General features: G+C 41.6%; 1 protein-coding gene across 1 annotated transcript; it reads left to right on the top strand.

Annotated features, from left to right (window-relative positions):
- Positions 1–12,339: 12,339 nt before the first annotated feature.
- On the top strand, positions 12,340–18,639 carry rnft1 (ring finger protein, transmembrane 1). Its single transcript, XM_020631238.3, has 9 exons — positions 12,340–12,518; positions 14,612–15,078; positions 15,162–15,238; positions 15,334–15,434; positions 16,471–16,624; positions 16,736–16,894; positions 16,984–17,049; positions 17,134–17,235; positions 17,556–18,639. Exons 1-9 carry the CDS (start codon positions 12,493–12,495, stop codon positions 17,688–17,690), a joined length of 1,287 nt encoding a protein of 428 aa, XP_020486894.2. The 5' UTR covers positions 12,340–12,492; the 3' UTR covers positions 17,691–18,639.
- The last annotated feature ends 810 nt before the right edge of the window (positions 18,640–19,449 follow it).

Below are 19,449 nucleotides of genomic sequence, written 5' to 3'. Positions count from 1 at the left end.
ATTTGCAAACTCCTCGCTGCACCACCCTCTTGTCCGAATATGTTGCTTCTGGTTTCAAAGTGCTAAACTACTGGGTGACCTCCCCCTTTATGTGCAGTTCACGGCAAGAAAACAGTCCCGTTTTCACTATCTTTTGTGGACGCTCCAATCCTTGACCCTCAAAAGAAGAAGCTGAAAACCTGCTGTCTCTGATTTCCCAGTTATCCAGCTTTGAGAACAGGGAAAGTCATGACTTTGGCACATTTTGCAATCAGTTATTTTGTATCAGGAGGTCTGTCGGGGGGGACGAGCATGCAACTTTGTGTGACAAACCCTACATTATCCTCATGATAACCAAATAGAAACACCCTCTAGTAATCTGCATGCCTGTGGTGTAATGAAGCCACAGTTTTTGGTCGTTTGTGTGTGTGTGTGTGTGTGTGTGTGTGTGTGTGTGTGTGTGTGTGTGTGTGTGTGTGTGTGTGTGTGTTAGTGTGTGTGTGTGTGTGTGTGTGTGTGTGACAGCTGAGGACTTAGTGCACCTTGTTATCATGATTTAAACAAAGGTGGAGAAGGCTGTGTGCACCTTCAGGACCTTGAGATAGATGGGATGAGAGACAGTGAGAGAAACAGAGTGATGGAGTTAGTGCCTGCGTATATAGAGAGAGTATATCAGAGACAGCAGAGCCTCATTTGCATTCACTACAGACCGACACGCCGAGTCGAACCGAGCCCACCACCACCTCCACATCCTCCATCAGGCTCCCCGAGGGAGCTGCTGCTCCGCTCGGAGAGAGAGAGAGAGAGGAGACGCCCGGCCTCCTCTGCTGATGAGCCAGCATGATTTTATTAAACAAAACAGAGTGATGGGGAAACAAATGAGAGACGGAGGGGAGGGTGTCTGAGGGTGAATTTTGTTTTCATTATGCTGAGGACATCAGCTCCTCTGATCTGAGTCTACCATCTGGATGTCTCTATGCAGGTTTTCACCAGAGTGTTGTTTTCACAGTCTGATCATCCTTCTCTGGTTCTGTAGCACGCACTCAAAATGTTGCACCAAACAAAACCCCGATAACACATACAGAATCCTTTCCTAAAAACTGTAAGCAATAATGACCATGGACAAAAAGGACAAAAATGTGTTAATACTCATGCTTTCAACCACACGGAAAAATTATTTTAGTTTATAACCTGAAGAGCAATTACTTTCTGACACATTCGCTTTTCGCTCCTGAATGCCTTGACCCCTTTTAACTCCTACGACAAAACTTTCAAACTTTTAGATGTGGGAGGCGAGGAGGAGGGAGGGGAGGAGGAAATATGGAGATGGACAGTGAGGTGATGAAAGGCCTCACAGATGTGGTGGTGAGTGCTTTTTACTTCAGATGCCAAAAGTACTGATGCAGCAATTTAAAAAAAACCACTATATTTAAAGTCATGCATTTAATATTAAATATGTTGTGGTGTCAGTTTTTATGTAATTAGAGAATCAAAGCAAACCTTTCTGTGCTACTGCTCGAATGACAAAGAATGTTCTGAATACATTTGAATGCCTTTAATTTTACTGTTGTGGTAGGTTTGAGTGACTTCACTAACAAAGTAAATGGTAAATTGCACTTTCCTAGTCTTCTGACTACTAAGTGCTTTTACACTGCAGGTCACACCTATACATTCACACATTGATGGTAGAGGCTGCTGAGTAAAGAGTCCATCAGTATTCACTAATCCATTCATACACATTCATATGCCGTGGACGAAGACGTGGGAGCTAATGTGGGGTTAAGTGTCTTACCCAAGGACACATCAGACATGTGGCTTCAGGAGCCGGGGATTGAACCCTTGACCTTCTGGTTGAGAGACAACCGACTCTACCAACTGAGCCACAGTCTCCCACCAACATCTAGGTTGTCCATTATTTATTATTATTCATTTAACCAGGAGAAAGACCCTGTTGAAAATACAAATCTCTTTTTCTTGTAGCAGCACAGGAAATAAAGTTTCTGACAAACAACAACTACAAACATAATATGAGACATGAATGAATTGAACAAGTAAGACAGCAAATATTTGTCAAGATTGACTACGATCATAAATATATCAGGCACAACATCTCGTTTAACATCCTCTTAAAAGCATCCAATGTGAGCAGCTTGCCAAGTTTCAGGTTTTTTTTGGAGTTCATTCAGAGGCAAGCGAGCAGCCCCTCACTTAGTGTAACATATTCCAGATCTCCAGCTACAGTAACATTCAGATTATTTGATTTAAAAACAAATGCTCATGCAGAATTTTCTCCTAACACACCTTGTCCTGATTTATTCCCACAAACTTCCTAACCTGGTCCAGCAGAGCTCCGTTCATAAGGTCAAACACCAGGATTCATGGTAATGAGATTTTTTTTTGTTAATCTGGCTGTTTCATTCGACAGGGAGGAATAGTGTAAAATGTTCGCCCTGAATCATGGCGGGCAGAGGTGTCGAGGATCCTCCCATCCCTCCTGCTGGGCCACACGGCATCCATCCACTGCAGTAATTAAACACGGCCCACCAGTACACACACAAACACACACACATACACTAATTGCAGGCAGGAGGCATCCTACTCATTATAGGACAAATTAAAGCAATCAATTGAAACTAGAAACCAGCAGAGAGGAATTCATTCAAGGAGGCCTGATCCCTATAAAGACCGCACACCGCTGTATCAGCTGTATTAGTATACAAAACCCAGCATATTGACCAGGTCTGTCGCAAAATCAGTGTGTTAATCACCTTCATGGGAAGCAAACAGGATGCTAAAGAGCTAAAGAGATGCAAAGACATTTCAACGACTACATATGAAACCTCTCAGCCCGTTTACGACACAGATTTATGTTCTTTTCTGCAGCAGCAAAAAATGTCTTGGCTGACACGTTGGTGCACACATCTGCAAGGCATTTCCTTGTCCAGTGCCTCTCTAGAGTTTCTTCCTCTCTCCTCCTGCTCTCTCCAACAAAAACACACACAGCCCAGAGGGGATCAAAGTGTTGAACATCGTGGAAAACAAGTGTTGCAGGTAGGGTAATGCTTTCTGTCGTTGCTGTGTTCAGCACAGGCAACAGAGAAAATGAACACATCTGCCAAAATCAGCCGATGCATCTCTACAAGAGCCCACTAAAGGAGGAGCGAGATCCAATTCCAACATTCCCTGTGTTTTTGCAAACACGTCATGCTCCTGTCACCAGGGAGCCCCCCCTACTCCCCCCCACCCCCTCCACATTTCCCCCTCTCTTTTCCCCAACAGCAGGGCCAACTGTTGCTCCATCTCCGGGGCAGATTAGGGGAAGTGCTGGCTCCTGAAGAATGCAGGCCTGCTGCTGCCGCCGCCATTCTCAGCGGAGGATTTATTAGGACTGGCACAGCGGCCCAGGCTTTTGGCCTCCAACGAGCAAGAGCGAGAGGAGGAGGAGGTGGACCTCTGCTGAGCTATTACATGCCATCAATACAAAATACAGCACCTCTTAAAGGAATGCTATTTGAAATGTTAACCTGTGTTTGAGTTCATTCTGATGCTTTATTCACACATCTTTCTTCATTTTTACAGCCATAGGTGATGGCTAAATGCTTAGACTGAAAGAAGAGGCTTACAGCTTTTCCCGTTCAGGGCTGAAGCCGATCCCAGATGTCATTGGGAGAGGGGCGGGGGTAGACCCTGGACTGGTTGCCAGTCAATCACAGAGCTGACATAAAGAGAGAGACAACCAGCCACACTCACATTCACACTTACGGGCAATTTTGATAATCAAGCATGTCTTTGGACTGTGGGAGGAAGCCGGAGTACCCGGAGAGAACCCACACATGCACGGGGAGAACATGCAGACTCCACACAGAGAGGCTCCTGTCAGGTGGGGAATTGAACCAGAAACCTTCTAACTGTGAGGCAACAGCGCTAACCACTGCAACACTAAGTAGGGTTTCAGTCACACATGCACCTTTGAAAATTTCTGGAGAATTTCAGGAGGCCGTCCCTAAAATCTTCCTGATCTGGTTGTTCACACATGCACCACACAGCAGGAGGTCAGACAGAGGTGGGAGCGGCGGGGGTCTCAGGCAAAGTCATTAAGTAAAATGAACAGTGTGGAAGTAGTGGACGAAGTTTCAAAGTCTGCATTACGAAACTAAAATGAGAATATTTGTCTTTCTATCAATGCTACGTGCAGTTTAACGGATTGACAACATCAACAAAAGAGTGGAGAAGAACAAACTGGAGAACAGAGAACATAATGCAGCAGGTTCATTACACCTCCATGCATGGTCGTGCACTGATCGCAGGGAATAAACGTTGTCCTATTAGAGATGATCCCAATGCGCCTTTAAAACAGACAACACGTTTATTTCACTTTCTTTTCAGCATACATCCTCCAGGTTTTACAACTCTATTCTACAATATCAGTGTGTATCTTTTGTAGGTGGATCCACTGAGTCACTGGTCACAATGACTCGGAACACAAAGCAGGTCGCTGTTATGTGAACATTTAAATGGACAACCGGTATGAACAGCAATAACAAAACAATTACACCAACAGCAGCAACAAGATGTGAGCAGCGATGTGTATCCATGCTGAGCGGCTCGGAGACTGCACAACTAATGCAGCGGCCTGAATCCAGCCTGCACACATCGATCAGATTGACAACTGAGGGGCCATGCCATGGACGATAAGGTTGCTTTTTTTTTTTTTTTTTTTTTTTAATGTGGTGGCAGAAGGGAAAAGGGAAAAGGAAAAAGGACGACACGTGTGAAGCCGTGTCTGTTGTTGAATGGTAACATGAAGAGGGGGAGGAGGACAGGAGAGGAAGGGCATGTTCTGGAATAAGCAGAGACGCACAGAGGTCACCTTTTCTTTCACCTTGGCGGCCGCCATCATGCTGCGAGGATGAACAAAGAGCAGAGAAATGCATCGGCTCTAAAAGTCTATCTGGAGCTCATTTAGACTTTTAGACGTTTAGTGAACCAGTTAAATTAGATAATCTGTGATGTCTGATTAAAGCCAGACAATCCTAAACAGATACACGTGTGAGGGTTTCCCATGTGTAAAATACACAACAGTCGGGCTATTGTTCAGATTGAATTAGTTAAAACGTATATAAATCATTCACACACGTCAATAAAACGCAGTTGTAGCCGGGGTTATTCATTTTCTGAGTGCTACTGGAAGAATTATTCAGCGCTTTGTTTAAGCTTCCTTCCATCACTTATCTCACAGCACCACCTGCTGGCCACTGAGGGAAGTACACATGTGAGGACTCAATAAACGTGTCCTTCAGTGTCTTTGCAGTTCAGTCTTTATGATGCATACATTATAAAAGGGAGGTGATATTTGACGCAGCAACACTCGAGTTTATGTCTGTATGAAAAGCTATAAAAATCTATTTATGTGAATTATACTGTTGGCCCTTCAGACAGGGATGTACTTGTTCATTTATATGAGGTCATCTTAACAGGCTGGATTCTGCTTTACAATTGAAGAGGTCAGAGAGCTCCAGCACGAAGATCAACTTCATCAACGTTATTAGACCGACGTGTTTCGGCTTGTGGCCTTCATCAGGGTCACGACCCTTCGTATTACAAGTGTCAGGAGCGACTTGACCTCTTCAAGATTTTCACTCTCCATGCAGCTTTGTAGTTAGTGAAGTTGTGCCAGAAAACCCTACTCTGCTTTTACTGCACAATTGAAATTTCGATCATACGCAGTTACATTTCAACAATTAGTTAAAGGAAGAATGTGCAACATTTTACACAGACATAAAGTATATCCTCTGTAAATATTTCATGGCATGTTTGAAATTCCATTATTTTGCATTTAATATTATAAATTGTTAGGCTTTTTTTTAAAATTTTTGTCCTGTCTATAGCTGAGAGAAAATGACTTGCTGGGTGCTTTTATTTTGAAATAAATTAAGTCTCTTCTGGTAGATGGAAGGTGAGGACATGAAGTTAAGCACAGAAACAGGAAGTGGTTAGGGATCCCAAACTGAGGTCAAACAGCTCAAAGGAACGGTAACAAAGGTCAATGTGTGATGTCATAAGGTGGATATTACTTTGGACTCGTCAGCTGAGCTGTCTGAGAGTTTGTTAAAGTGAAATGAGACATTCAAAGATGCAGCAGTGTCCTTCTTTTACATCACTGAGACTGCAGTGAGACATTGAGGACCATTATCTACGGAGAGCCTGAAGGGACAAAATAGCACAAGATTAATTGTGATTAAAAAACAATTAATTAATTAATTTCAGACCTTAATTAATAGCGATTAACAAGTTAATGCTGACAGCCTTAGTTTAAAGCTAAATATCTATAAAAAAAAATCTGTTTATTAAAATGACTAAATAAAAACTGTCATGTAATACACAAAATATACACTGGAGTTCTGCTCTTTTTCAAATAATATGGCACATCATGCATTGAGGACTATTACACTACTGCCGAGTTAAGACCACTTGTCTGCTGGTGCAATCCAGAGTACTCAGCCAAATGGAAAGATTTAGAACTGGTATTCTGCATTACCAGTACAGTCTGTTTTGGGAGATTATCAAAACCGGGAATCCTACCTGCGTGAACTAAACCAATGAACTAAGCTGACCCTTAGTGTGTGGTTCAAGACCTGCAAAAGGTTTCACCTTGAGAACCAAATAAAAATACTTAAATGGATGGCCCACGATTCTGATTTTTTACCATCTGGTTAAACATGCAATTTAGACTCTGAGCGCACAAGGGTATAACTGCTTACTGCACTATAGCCAGTATTTATGACTTGAAATCTTTAAACCACCTTTCAAATGTATATAACCTTGGAAGATGTGACTTCTCCAGATATCTCCAGGTCAGGGACAATTTAACAAAGTTATTAAACAGACAGAGGAAAGCGAATCTGACTTGGTTAACATATTTATTGAGGCATATAAGGCTAGAGGTGTCAAACATGTAATATCACTGATATATAAGGGATTACAAAATTCCAAAAAACACTCTGCTACTCAGGTCAGACAGAAGTGGGAGAAGGAATCCGGCCAGATATCTGAGGATGACTGGAATGACATTTTGAACAATCAGGTCACAACAACCTGTTCAAGGGGCTGGCAGGAATTCTGCTGGAAGAACTTAATTTGTTTCTTTATAACCCCAAAGTTGAAGTTTTTGCAGCAGGGTTCTCAGGGTCAAAACAAATGTTGGAGGCAATGTGATAAATCAATGGCAGATCACTTTCACATATTTTGGGATTGCTCACAGGTCCAGCCATTTTGGAAGGAGGTTACAGAAGTAATGAGTGTCATGTTTAGAATGAACGTGGACTGCTCTTTTATCATACTGTACCTGGGAAAAATCCCGGACAATCTCATGTCAGACGATAAATATCTTCATAAAGTCCTTCTGGTTGCAGCTAAGAAAGCAATCACATGGAAATGGCTGCAGGCAAACCCCCCATCAAAGGATGATTGGTTAGCAATAATCAACTAAATACACTGCATGGAGAGACTGACCTTCTCATTAAGGCTAAAGTTTGACCAATATATAAAAGTCTGGAAGAAATAGAATATGTACTGTACGGAATGTAACTCAACTCATGAAAAACCCTGATTTGCACTCACTGCGCATGTGACGCTCTGTGAAGGTTCAGTGCATATTCTTAAAGGTCACATATAATGCAAAATGTACTTGACCATGTTTTTCTTACACTATTATGTGTCCCTAGTCTGTCTACAAACCCCCCAATGCTGAGAAAAGTCCATCCTCTCCGTCTTTTGCCTGCTCCACTTTTCAGAAAATGTGTTTAGAGTTTTCCCTTCATGACATCACAAAGGGCAGTAACCCCTCCCCCAGGTGGGTGACACTCCCACAGCTAGCTGTTTGTTCTGCCCTCTGAGTCTGCCTTCTCACCATAAACAATAGGGCATGGAGCGAGAAAGACCGAGTCACCCGAGCCCTTCCAGAGAGGGGGTGTGGTCAGATACAGCTCATTTACATTTAAAGGTACAGACACAGAAACAGCCTGTTCTGAGCAGGGCTGAAATAGAGGGGTTTATGATCAGTGATCATGATACAATAAAATATAGGATCAGAGTGGATTTACTTCACAGACATGTTTTGAGGAGCTCTGAGACTTATTTAAACTTGTTAAAGAGGAGGAGAATATGTGACCTTTAAGGTTGGACATTGGGATCAGACCATTCACACTTTCCAACAGTCTACATGGGGACGGGACTAAGCATTTAGAATAATTAAAAAAATTAGTTTAACCAACTGTTACAGGACAGTTTGATACAAGGAAAAATTAATGAATGAACTATTATTTCCCTTATAGGGAATTTGCCTTGAACCGAGAGCATAACATAGACCTTGACAACCAAACATGTAAGGGCCAATGAGAAGCCAGTGCAGCCTGAAACACTCTCAGCCTGCTCTCATCACAGAAATAGGAAATATAGAACTGTTTTGAATGGATTCATCCTATTCAGCTCATTCTAGTATTAGTAGATCTAAATAATGTTTAGCTTGTACTTTGCATTGATTAATTCCTTTTTTTCAAGGTTTATTTCAGGGCTTTTTATGCCTGCATTTAGAGACAGGACAGTGGATAGAAAATCAGAGAGAGAGAGAGAGAGGGGAATGACATGAAAAAAAGGACTCACTGGTCACAATGGAACCTGGGCGGCCCGCCTGGAGGACTATAGCCTCACCAACAACTATGCTACCAGCCAACTTTTAACACACTCCCTGTACTTCCAGAGGAACACTTGGATCACTACAGACACTCGTGTCTTACAGTAATTGCAAAACTAACATTTTAGACAAAAAGCATCTGGGGATTTTCTAAAATACACGGCTAGAGTTTTTAATCTGACGATATCTTAAGTGTTTGTTTCACTTCCCCCCATCACCAGGCCGTAAGAGTTCACATTTAAGAAGCCAAATGCCATAGTCCTTGTTGTTTTCATATTTATTTCTAGACTTCATCTCACATCCTTTGGGTGGATAGATATTCTGATTCCCCAGGTTGTCCTGAAAAGTTGTAGTTTACATGGTTGTGCATCACTCAGGTGATATCATACAGAAGAAGAGCAGGCTTTAAAAAATAGGGGGAAATGCCTGAGACCTCAGAGGGCTAAAGCATCACATGATTACATGTAAGAGATTTCAAGTAGCAAGTTCAATAAAGTGCAGAGAGCTGAGTTCATACTGAATGGTCAGAGCTTGTTGAGACACTGAATACTACAAAGGAAGTGACGCCTATTTCAGTCCTCATCCTGGTCATTCTGTACCTGCGCCCTGAAGTCTAGAGTTCATACTCTCTTGACCAAAGGGGATGCAGAGGGTCTGCTGTGATCTTGCTGGCTAAATTTAGGGTGTACTGGTCTGTCAGGTAAGACATCCTGCACATTTGCCTCCCAGTTATCTTGATACGTATGTGAAAGAGGTGATGGTTTCTGATTACCTGTCATGAGACCTCAAGATTGAACTTTATATTTTAGGTCTATGTATGTGCAGACGCCGCAGGTTGTCCGGTAAGAACAGGAAATGTCAGTAATGACTCCAGTCTGACACACACTCTCTCTTTGAGATGCCACTCATTTATTGAGTGTGTTCGCGTGTATGTGGTAGTGGTTTAGTCTCATTGTCGCACAGAGGCTAAAATGATAAATACGCAGTCCAGAGAACCAGGGTGCAGTTGTCGTCTCTGCTGTGATGCTTCACTGAGGTGTAGTTTGATTGACAGGACGGACAAGGGTCTGAGGTCAGTGATAGGTGTTAATGCACATGGGCTGTTCAGGAGAATTAGGAGTGCGGAAATGGGGCTCCTGCACTGATAGCTGCAGAAAGTGGGTAACCTTGTGCAAAATGTAGTTTAACGTTCCTGTCCAGTTTGCTCGAGAGGTCACAGGTGAAAGATAAATGCAGTAAAGGAAAATAGCAGCTGTGAGATCAGTGTTTTCACCCTCACAGTGCATATGATGCTAACAGCTAACACTCTCTATCACAAGCTGGGAGCCGGTGGACCCTTGATGTACAGAAAGATATGGAAATAGGTGAATTATGTGTATAATAAAGGAATATTCAAATCCTTCCTCTCAACTGATGGCACATTATTAAGCATCCATTAAGCAAGCTTGTGCAAGAATATCTAAAGATCTTAAGATGCCATTGATGACATCGAAAGGTTCACAGTAGTGTCCTCTTGGGAACGTTTAAAGATCTGTTTCATGTTGTGCAAGTTGTCCTCCAGAAACCAATTTATCACTTGCACTTTGAATGCTCCTGAACCGTTATTTCATCAGATATAAATGTCCCAGATCGTATAAAAAAGTAATCAGTGAATTACTGTGATTTATCTTGGTGCACACACATACAGTATGCATGTTCACAAGATGGGACATATCTAGCAGTGAATCTTGGCAGCTCCAGTAAGACATCAGAGGAGGCAGCAGCTGGCACCGTGTTCAGAGAGAGGAAGGCAGAAAGATGACGGGGGATATACGGAGTCTGTCAGAAGCAATGTCAGGGCATCTCTCCTCATCTGCTCTCCGCCGAGCTCCATTCATCTTGGCAGATAGCAATTTATATGTCAAGTTAACCTCCCTCCAAAGACTTGGCTCCGATGTCTGACTGGGGCAGAACAACTCCTCTGACAATTCTATGGTGCAATAACACAATTACAGGGCGGTGAATAGAGCGGGGAACAGCTCTTACAGTCGTAGTACATTAACCTCCTTTCATCACAACGGCCCACTTCAAACTCACATACAGCGTCTGCACAGTGTAAAGGCAGAAATTACAGAAATATAACCTCTTTAACAGTGCTGCAGGAAAATGTTAAAAGGAGGCTGAAATGTGAAAAGGGTCGTTTGTATTGTAAGATATGAGGCTTTGTGGGTATCATGAGACTGTTTAAGTTGGAAAGAAAAAGGATTGCGTTGGTTAAAAAAATCACACATCCTTCCTTTAATCCTACAATATGTTCAACCTTTTCTACTCTTGGTTATATGATTGTAGTTCAAAATTACCTCCAACACTTTTTCACGAGTAGTACATTATCTTTGTTTTATCTACCGAAAATGTAAAATCCTGTAAAATTTCAAATAAAAGCTCATCCTTAAAGACCTGCAGGCCTTTTTATTAGCCTGGTGTTGACGCACGTTTCCACAGGCCTTAGTTTGCATTGTTTAATGTTATATATACATTTTACAAATACATGTCCTGATTCTAAATATTTAGAATCTAAACTACATATTTAGCTAAGATTTCTAAATATTTAGAATCAGAACATGTATTTGTAACACTTATATAATACATTAAACATTAAGATATCATATTTAACATTTATAGTTGCCAATGAAATTATCTTAACTTTATATTCACAAAAACTACATTTGACAAAGTTCACAAACATTTCTCTAAATGTGAATAAAAAATGACTTGAAAAAAAATGATGAAAAATTTACACACATTTTTAAGGGTTGTTTTAGGGCTAAATGTGGATAAATGTTGTTGTTATTTCTAGTGTTCGCGACTTTACAATTGGCGCCCCATAGCAATGGGTGGGATGGGTGTGGGGAGACCAGTTATTATTCTGGCAGCTGTGGTTGTGATGCGTGTGTGGTGAAGTTGGCCCTTTTGTTTGTTTGTTTGTTTTTAATGAACAGATTCTGTTTATTAGACTATGCAAACACAGAGTAGTGTTCAAGTAATCCACAATGAGAATAGCTTGTATTATGATGTTGGAAGAAAGAAAGAAAGATAGATAGATAGATAGATAGATAGATAGATAGATAGATACTTTATTGATCCTGAGAGAAATTCAAAGCATCCAGTAGCAGGTTATAAAGACGTACATGACATGAAACATTTGTTACAAATTAAACAGCAAAACCGAAGCCCCCCTCCCATACATATATATCAACCCGAAAAAAAGACTTAAAGAACACCCCTAGATGAATCAAACTTAAACTGTGCAATTAAAATTAGACTTATACAAGAAATGTACATAACCAGTGCAGGGATAAAAATATATGTGAAATTTAAACAAGAACCTAAAAACAGTTGAGGGAAAAAAAATCTGTAATCTGTAATTAGACCTGATCTAATTACAGATTCTGACTCTGATCTAACAGAGGAAGCAGAGTAAGCACGGGGACAATGGCAGACATAATGGTAATAAATGCAGGTTGTGGGGCCCCCCACATATGTCTTGCCTGGGGCCCCATCAGACTCTTGAATCGCCACTGGAAATAAATATGAAGAATTAATACGTTTTATTAAATAATCGGCTGAGTGGACTGTAGACCACTAGGGGGCGACATCGCGTCATTCTACGTCGTTAACGTCAAAACAGAAGAAGTCTGTGACGCCTGTTGTCGTGACGTCACGATGTCTGAACGAGCAGCCTAGCCTGAGAGATAACGGCTTAGTTTTGTTTTTGATTTAATTTAGCCTTTGTTACGTTTGGAGACTCGGACATTATACTAGATGGGGACCAAGCGCTTACCATGAAACTCCGGCTGCAGAATGACAGGTGAGCTAAAGCTTTTAAAACAGCAAACCAGGCCCGAGAAACAAACATCTGTTAGCTGCTAATGCTAACTGCAACAAGCTAACTGTCACTACTTTGATTAAGTATTTAAAGTAATCGATGTATAGACAAACCACCTGTTATTAACTTAACAAAAGCTTTTACATTAGCTCCTTAATATCTGAAATATCGAAGTACTTGTAAATCCAGGCTAAGCTAAGCTAAGGCTAACCTCTTATTTAAGTCGATGTGTCAAAACAACTCTTAAAAGTCTCGTTTTTAAAGTAATCTAGCTTTTAAGTGTTAAATGGAAAGAATCACATTCCTTAGATCTTCATTTGGTCTAAACCTGTTGTTTATGTACAAAAACAACAGGTTTAGACCTTATACTTTACAAAGACCAATCATTAATCCACCTTGAGTACACGATTAAGAAACTTATACCAGAGTTACAAAGACAGCAGGAGCTCAGGTCCTCCAACAATAACAACCTGTAGCATCATAACTAGGAGCTGGTCCATACCTGAGCCAGCTCTAGTAATTTACATAGTACATTTACGGATTAGATTTACAGATAGTGACATGCCATCATATGATGTGACTGCATACAAAGAGAGAGACAGGAGCTCAATGTGCCAGGTCTAAGTCTGAGCCTATAGCAGTATAACTAGGCGCTGGTCCATACCTGTGCCAGCCCTCGCTATAAGCTTGATCAAAAAGGAAAGTTTTAGGCCTACTCTATTAAGTAGAGAGGGTGTCTGCCTCCCTGACCCAAATACAACGCTATAATGTGAATATTTCCCTTTATATCAATGCTATGTGTAGCTCGACAGAATCACAATACAAAGTCTGTGCTCTTATTAAACTGCTGCATTATGTTTTCTGTTCTCCAGTATGTTCTTCACTCTTCTGTTGATATTGTGACTCTGTTGAACTACACTTCCACGTCATTTTACACCATGTCTTGCCTCAGGAGACCCCCCATCCCCTCTTGTCTGACAGTGACCGTCTCCCTCTGTGAGGTGCATGTGTATACAACAAGTCAGGACTATTTTAGAAGCAGTCCTCCTGAAATTCTCTAGAACTCTTGAGTGCATACGTGAAAACAGCTTGACTTTTTCAATAGATTTCTGTTGATAAAGTGAAAGGAGCGTTGTAGAAGTGTAATCTACTGGTAAGTATTTCACCATCATGTTGATAGGATCTGCCAAATTTATGCAGAGAAAGAAAGCTGCTTTCATCATCTTCTTCAAGCAGGATTTAAATTTGAAGGATCAAACTGCACAACAAGTTTGGAAAGGCCTCCTTTTTCTTTTTGTTTGTGGCCTGACTGTTTTGTCACATTTTTATTCAAGATGAACAGACAAACCAGTTTTTAAAGAGTTATGGTTTGGTCATCATTTGGAACCAAGGAAACATTAAGTGAAGTCTTGATTGTGGCACACTTTCCATGTCATGTAAATACGTCTCCACTGACTGGTATATAATTGTAAAGGAGAGGGCCCTGATACCTGAAGGCTCTACCTCCCATAGTACATCTACAGACTGTAGGAAGTTACCAAGTTACAGTGGCAAGGAACAACTGAACCTGACTCATGTGGAACAGGCATCTGCCAAAAGTGTTTTGGGGTTGAGAGGGGATCACGGGAGATGCAGGAAGAGAGAGAGACGGAACAACAATGACTACAATAGATTACAACATTACCAACAAGTCGTTAGATGTGTCTACAATGTCTCCTTTCACTTGATTTTTAAATGTCAAACTCTGTCTTACAATATCGTGTTAGATTATCCGGCAGCTCTGGAAAATTAAAAATGTATTTGAAAAGTAACGATAACTTCTTTCAATCTCTGTAAGAGTTCTGTTATTATTATTTTTTTGTGTTCCATCAAATAAGCGCATGAGCTCTTGATTTATCGATAGACGACCCCTGAATTTAACCAAGTCAGAGATGTTTGTGACAGTCCTTTTGATATCAACATAATGTCTGTATTCAAGAATTGATAGAACATCATTAAATTCAAGAAAATTCTTGTTTACATTCATACTGGACTTATTATGACTCTGACTGTAAATGTTTGATTCCATATCAAAGGAGTGATACCAGAAGAGCACAGAAATTGAGGGATTCTTCTATTGTGATGCAGCCTGATTCAAGCGAGCGGGGCGCTAACGCAGGAAATGGATTGTCCCTGACGCTGCAGCCAGAGCTTCTCACCAGGACTCCAGCCACTGGTGATGCTGCCGCCACAAACCCTGAGAACATTGAGGTACGGGTACCCATGACGAGCGGGCCTGGGGAGTCAGGTGGAGGTGCCTCATCCAGGAGGTGCAGAATCAACTCCCATGGCCACGCCCACTCCCATTCTCAGTCACATGGACACCATCGGGTGCAGCATCACCCGAACTCAGAGCCAGAGCTTGACTCGCCTGACTCTGACACGGACTCTGGAGAACCCAGCACCTCTGTGTCGGAGCTTCGCTGTCTCTTCCGCTGGATCCAAAAGAGCCTTCCTTTCCTTGTCATACTGTGTGCTAAACTGGTCATCCAGCATGCTCTAGGTGAGTTTGAGTAAAGCAAACACATGCATGGCAACTGTACGCAAACAAGGAAACATATCAAACTCCTTCTCATTATCTTCCAGGTCTAGCTGTTGGGGTTGGCCTCTTTACAACTTTTCTATATGTGAATAAAAACATTCAAACTCAAGTCTTTCTTCAGGTAAGCCAAGAACAAAAAAGCACACTGGTTGATTCCTCAAATGTTTAATTGCTGTTGGAATCCAAATCCATGTTGTTGTCTGTGTGTGCTGTTAGGAACGTCAGTCCAAGCTGCAGAGTGGTTGGCTGCTGCTGTTCCTGATCTCTTCCACCCTCCTGCTTTACTACACTTTTCTCACTGAGACACTTTACTATTGGTAAGAGTGAATGCATTACCTCATAGTCCTTACTTTGAACAAGACTGTGAGCTATTCCCTGTAACCAGTGACGTAATCTCATTAAAGACGTTTTCAAATCTTCACTCCTGGAGTTCACTCACTTTCTAGAATTTCAGGAGGACTGCTCCTGGTTATTCTCCTGACCTCACTGTTCACACATGCTCCTCACAGCGGGAGACTATCCCTGTCAGACGGGAGGGGGGGCGGGGGGGTCTCCTGAGCTAAAGACTTTACCTAAAATAAATGACAAGGAAGTATCGGCTAAAGCAACAGAGTGCGCTATACAACGCTATAATGTGAATATTTCCCTTTATATCAATGCTATGTGTAGCTCGACAGAATCACAATACAAAGTCTGTGCTCTTATTAAACTGCTGCATTATGTTTTCTGTTCTCCAGTATGTTCTTCACTCTTCTGTTGATATTGTGACTCTGTTGAACTACACTTCCACGTCATTTTACACCATGTCTTGCCTCAGGAGACCCCCCATCCCCTCTTGTCTGACAGTGACCGTCTCCCTCTGTGAGGTGCATGTGTATACAACAAGTCAGGACTATTTTAGAAGCAGTCCTCCTGAAATTCTCTAGAACTCTTGAGTGCATACGTGAAAACAGCTTGACTTTTTCAATAGATTTCTGTTGATAAAGTGAAAGGAGCGTTGTAGAAGTGTAATCTACTGGTAAGTATTTCACCATCATGTTGATAGGACCTGCCAAATTTATGCAGAGAAAGAAAGCTGCTTTCATCATCTTCTTCAAGCAGGATTTAAATTTGAAGGATCAAACTGCACAACAAGTTTGGAAAGGCCTCCTTTTTCTTTTTGTTTGTGGCCTGACTGTTTTGTCACATTTTTATTCAAGATGAACGGACAAACCAGTTTTTAAAGAGTTATGGTTTGGTCATCATTTGGAACCAAGGAAACATTAAGTGAAGTCTTGATTGTGGCACACTTTCCATGTCATGTAAATACGTCTCCACAGTGTGGAGTTAACCTGAATGTCCTCCTCCTTCCAGCCTCATCTTTCTCAGCCCAGCCATCGAGCCGCTGGGTTTCTGGGAGGTGCTATGGGCCGTTGGTGTTACCAACTTTGTAATAAAGTTCCTCTGTATGGGGATGAAGTGCCTTATTCTACTGCTGCCATCTTCCCTGGTGACCTACAGAGCTCAGGTGAGAGTTTCTGAGTAACTTTAACTTTTTTAACTTGCTTTAGAACAAAACTTTTCTCTTTCGCTGCAGTGCCGGTTAAGTAGTTTTAATTTAGTGTTTTTGTGTTTCCAGGGCCGCTGGATGATGCTGGCTGAAGAGATTGGTCAAATCCACCAGGCCGTGGCGCCTTTTCCACTGTGGTTCCGCTACCTGGTCATTTACCAGGAGGCTGACGGCACCCCTGGACTCACATTGGGGGTCCTGCTGGCTTTGCTCTACCTCATACTAAAGGTGTGTTAAATGAAAATGACAATGTGAAAATAAAAATTGAAATCTCTTCTTTTTTTTTACCATAACTTTTGCTGCTTTCTGTCTCTTAGCTTTTAGGATTGTATGCACAGTGGACATCTTTACTGAAAACTGTGAGGATATTTCTCAAAGGCGAGGTAAGAAGTGGTCAGTAGCACTGTTTATCATCTTCAGAATCCGTAAGCAGCTGTGTTGAAGTGTTGTTTTCTTTGGTTTCACAGCATACAGGCTCCGCGGCCACCAGGAGTCAGTGCAGCGAGGCTGGAGACGTTTGTCCCATCTGTCAGGGAGAGTACAGGGAGCCTCGAGCTCTACTCTGTCAGGTAATAACAGAAGAAAGTGGGCACATGGATAGGGCGGGGCTTAAAAAAACAGTAGGTAAAATGAAGCGTTTCAGGTAGAGGCTAAATGAGGGTTTTTACTGATGCCAGTATCAGATACATAAGGATGCTCTATAGGTTTCACAGACTGACATCATGAGAGCTGAACATGAGGAGAATATGGGATCTTTAAGTTCTTCTAAAATAATTCATTTAATTATTGTCCTTGAAAACTTCCTGAGTACATCCCTTAAGTTGATAGAGTCAAGTATTGTTTAAGTGCATGGCATGCTCACATGTATAAATTTTTGTTTTCTGTGCAGCACATATTCTGTGATGAATGCATCGCTCTGTGGTTCAACCGGGAGAAGAGCTGCCCTCTGTGCCGCACCGTGATCACAGAGAAGGTCTACAAATGGAGGGACGGAGCCACATCCCCACACCTGCAGATTTATTGATGAGGCAGGCCGGAGGGGGCTTTGGGATGTGGGACACTGGTATTAGCTACTAGCTGTATTTAAATGTGGGATTTATTTTTCTCTGAATGGCAAATAATGTTGTACACACTGTTTCATGTATCGGTAAAGGGCTGTGATCCTGACGGGTGGTGGTCCATAAAGATTTTTACCTACAGAAGGTTATGTTTCTGGATTATTTACCAGAGCATCCCAGATTTAGCACTCCCAGGAAACGCTGATTATTCTCATGCCTCCAGTGTTGTTTTGATCTATTTTAAGTTTTTCTCCTCTTGTGTTGTTTTGCTTTTATTCATCTTTATATGAACTTTCCTTCGGGGGCAGAGAGATGTTGTGTCCACCTGTAAATAGAGGAGCAGCAGAGAAATATATGAATAAGTATTTTAAAAATATTTTTTTTCCCTTTATAATACTATCAAAAATCTAAAGACGTGAACCCAGTGTTTCTAAATTTGTGGACGTGATTTTTTGTTGTTATTTGTAACGATGAATGTGTGGAGTTAATCAGCTGCACACTTCAGGAGTGATCTCTGAATCCTGTGTGAAATGACCCTTTGAGCCTGAATGTGTTAAAATGTGAGTCTCCAGCTCTGACGAGTGTCGTGTGAAGGCTTTAATGAAGCCCAAGTACGCGGTGACATCATGTGGTCAGCCTGCTTCCGGGCACGGAGGATGATAACGAATAACCGAATGTGACGGACGAACAGTTTGCTTAACGCTTTCACAACCTATAATGAGGATGCAAATGAGCTTGTGAGATTGATTTACACAAATTATTTTTCTACTGAGGTGATGTGACCTTGATTTTGTAAAGAAAAAAAATCAACCAAAGAGCAGGAGAAAGATCTATTTTATTATGTATGAGGTCAGTTCACCTTGTTATTTTTACCCATTTAAATCCATAAACTATCAATAAAGATCTACATTTCAATCCTGTGTGCTGCATGTTTTATTTAATGAAAGGAGCATGACTAAATGTTTTAATAATGTAGAAAATGTGTTGCTGTATTTGGTGTTTAAAAAAAGCCTCAGGATGGTAGGCGTCGCGTGCACAGAGGCTGCGTCCTCCACACATCAGCTGCTGGCTCTATTCCTGGTCTTGGCCCTTTGATGCCCGTGTACTCCACTCTCTCCTCGCCCTATTTCCTGTCTCTCTTCAGCTGTGCTACCGACAAAAAGGCCAAACTAATAACCTTAAAATAATCTGCACCATCAAACTACGTACAGGAGTTCCCTGTATGTAGTTTGATGGTGCAGAACCACTGCACAATAATCACAGAAATTATCTTTTTTTAGAAATCCTACCTAATAGATTCTCAGCTTAAATATTAGTAATTTAATTATTCCCCCTTTTTCAAGATAGATTTTCAGGCTTTTTATGCGTTTTTCTTTTAGAGATACGACAGTGGATAGAGTCATAGATCAGGGAGAGAGAGAGTGGGGAACCTCAAGCAGGAAAAGATCCACAGCTTAGGCTAGATTCAAACCCAGCCCATCTGCTCTCAAGGACTTCATCCTCTGTACATAAGCCACGACTTAACCACTAGGCTACTGGTGCCCCAATGTATTCGTCTTAACTGATTCATTTTCACTTACTGCTAGGCTACAAACTCACTGACTGAGCTACAGGACGGTGCAGATGTGGAAGAGAAAATTTGGTTTTCAGTGACGCACCGTTTTGTGCTTACTTTAATTAAAGGTCACATACTCTCCTCCTCTTCAACCAGTTTAAATAAGTCTC

This window comes from Labrus bergylta, chromosome 14 (assembly GCF_963930695.1).
Source record: "Labrus bergylta chromosome 14, fLabBer1.1, whole genome shotgun sequence".
NCBI lineage: Eukaryota > Metazoa > Chordata > Actinopteri > Labriformes > Labridae > Labrus > Labrus bergylta.
Note: the sequence above shows the minus strand (reverse complement) of the source record. Positions and strands in the feature narration are given on the sequence as shown.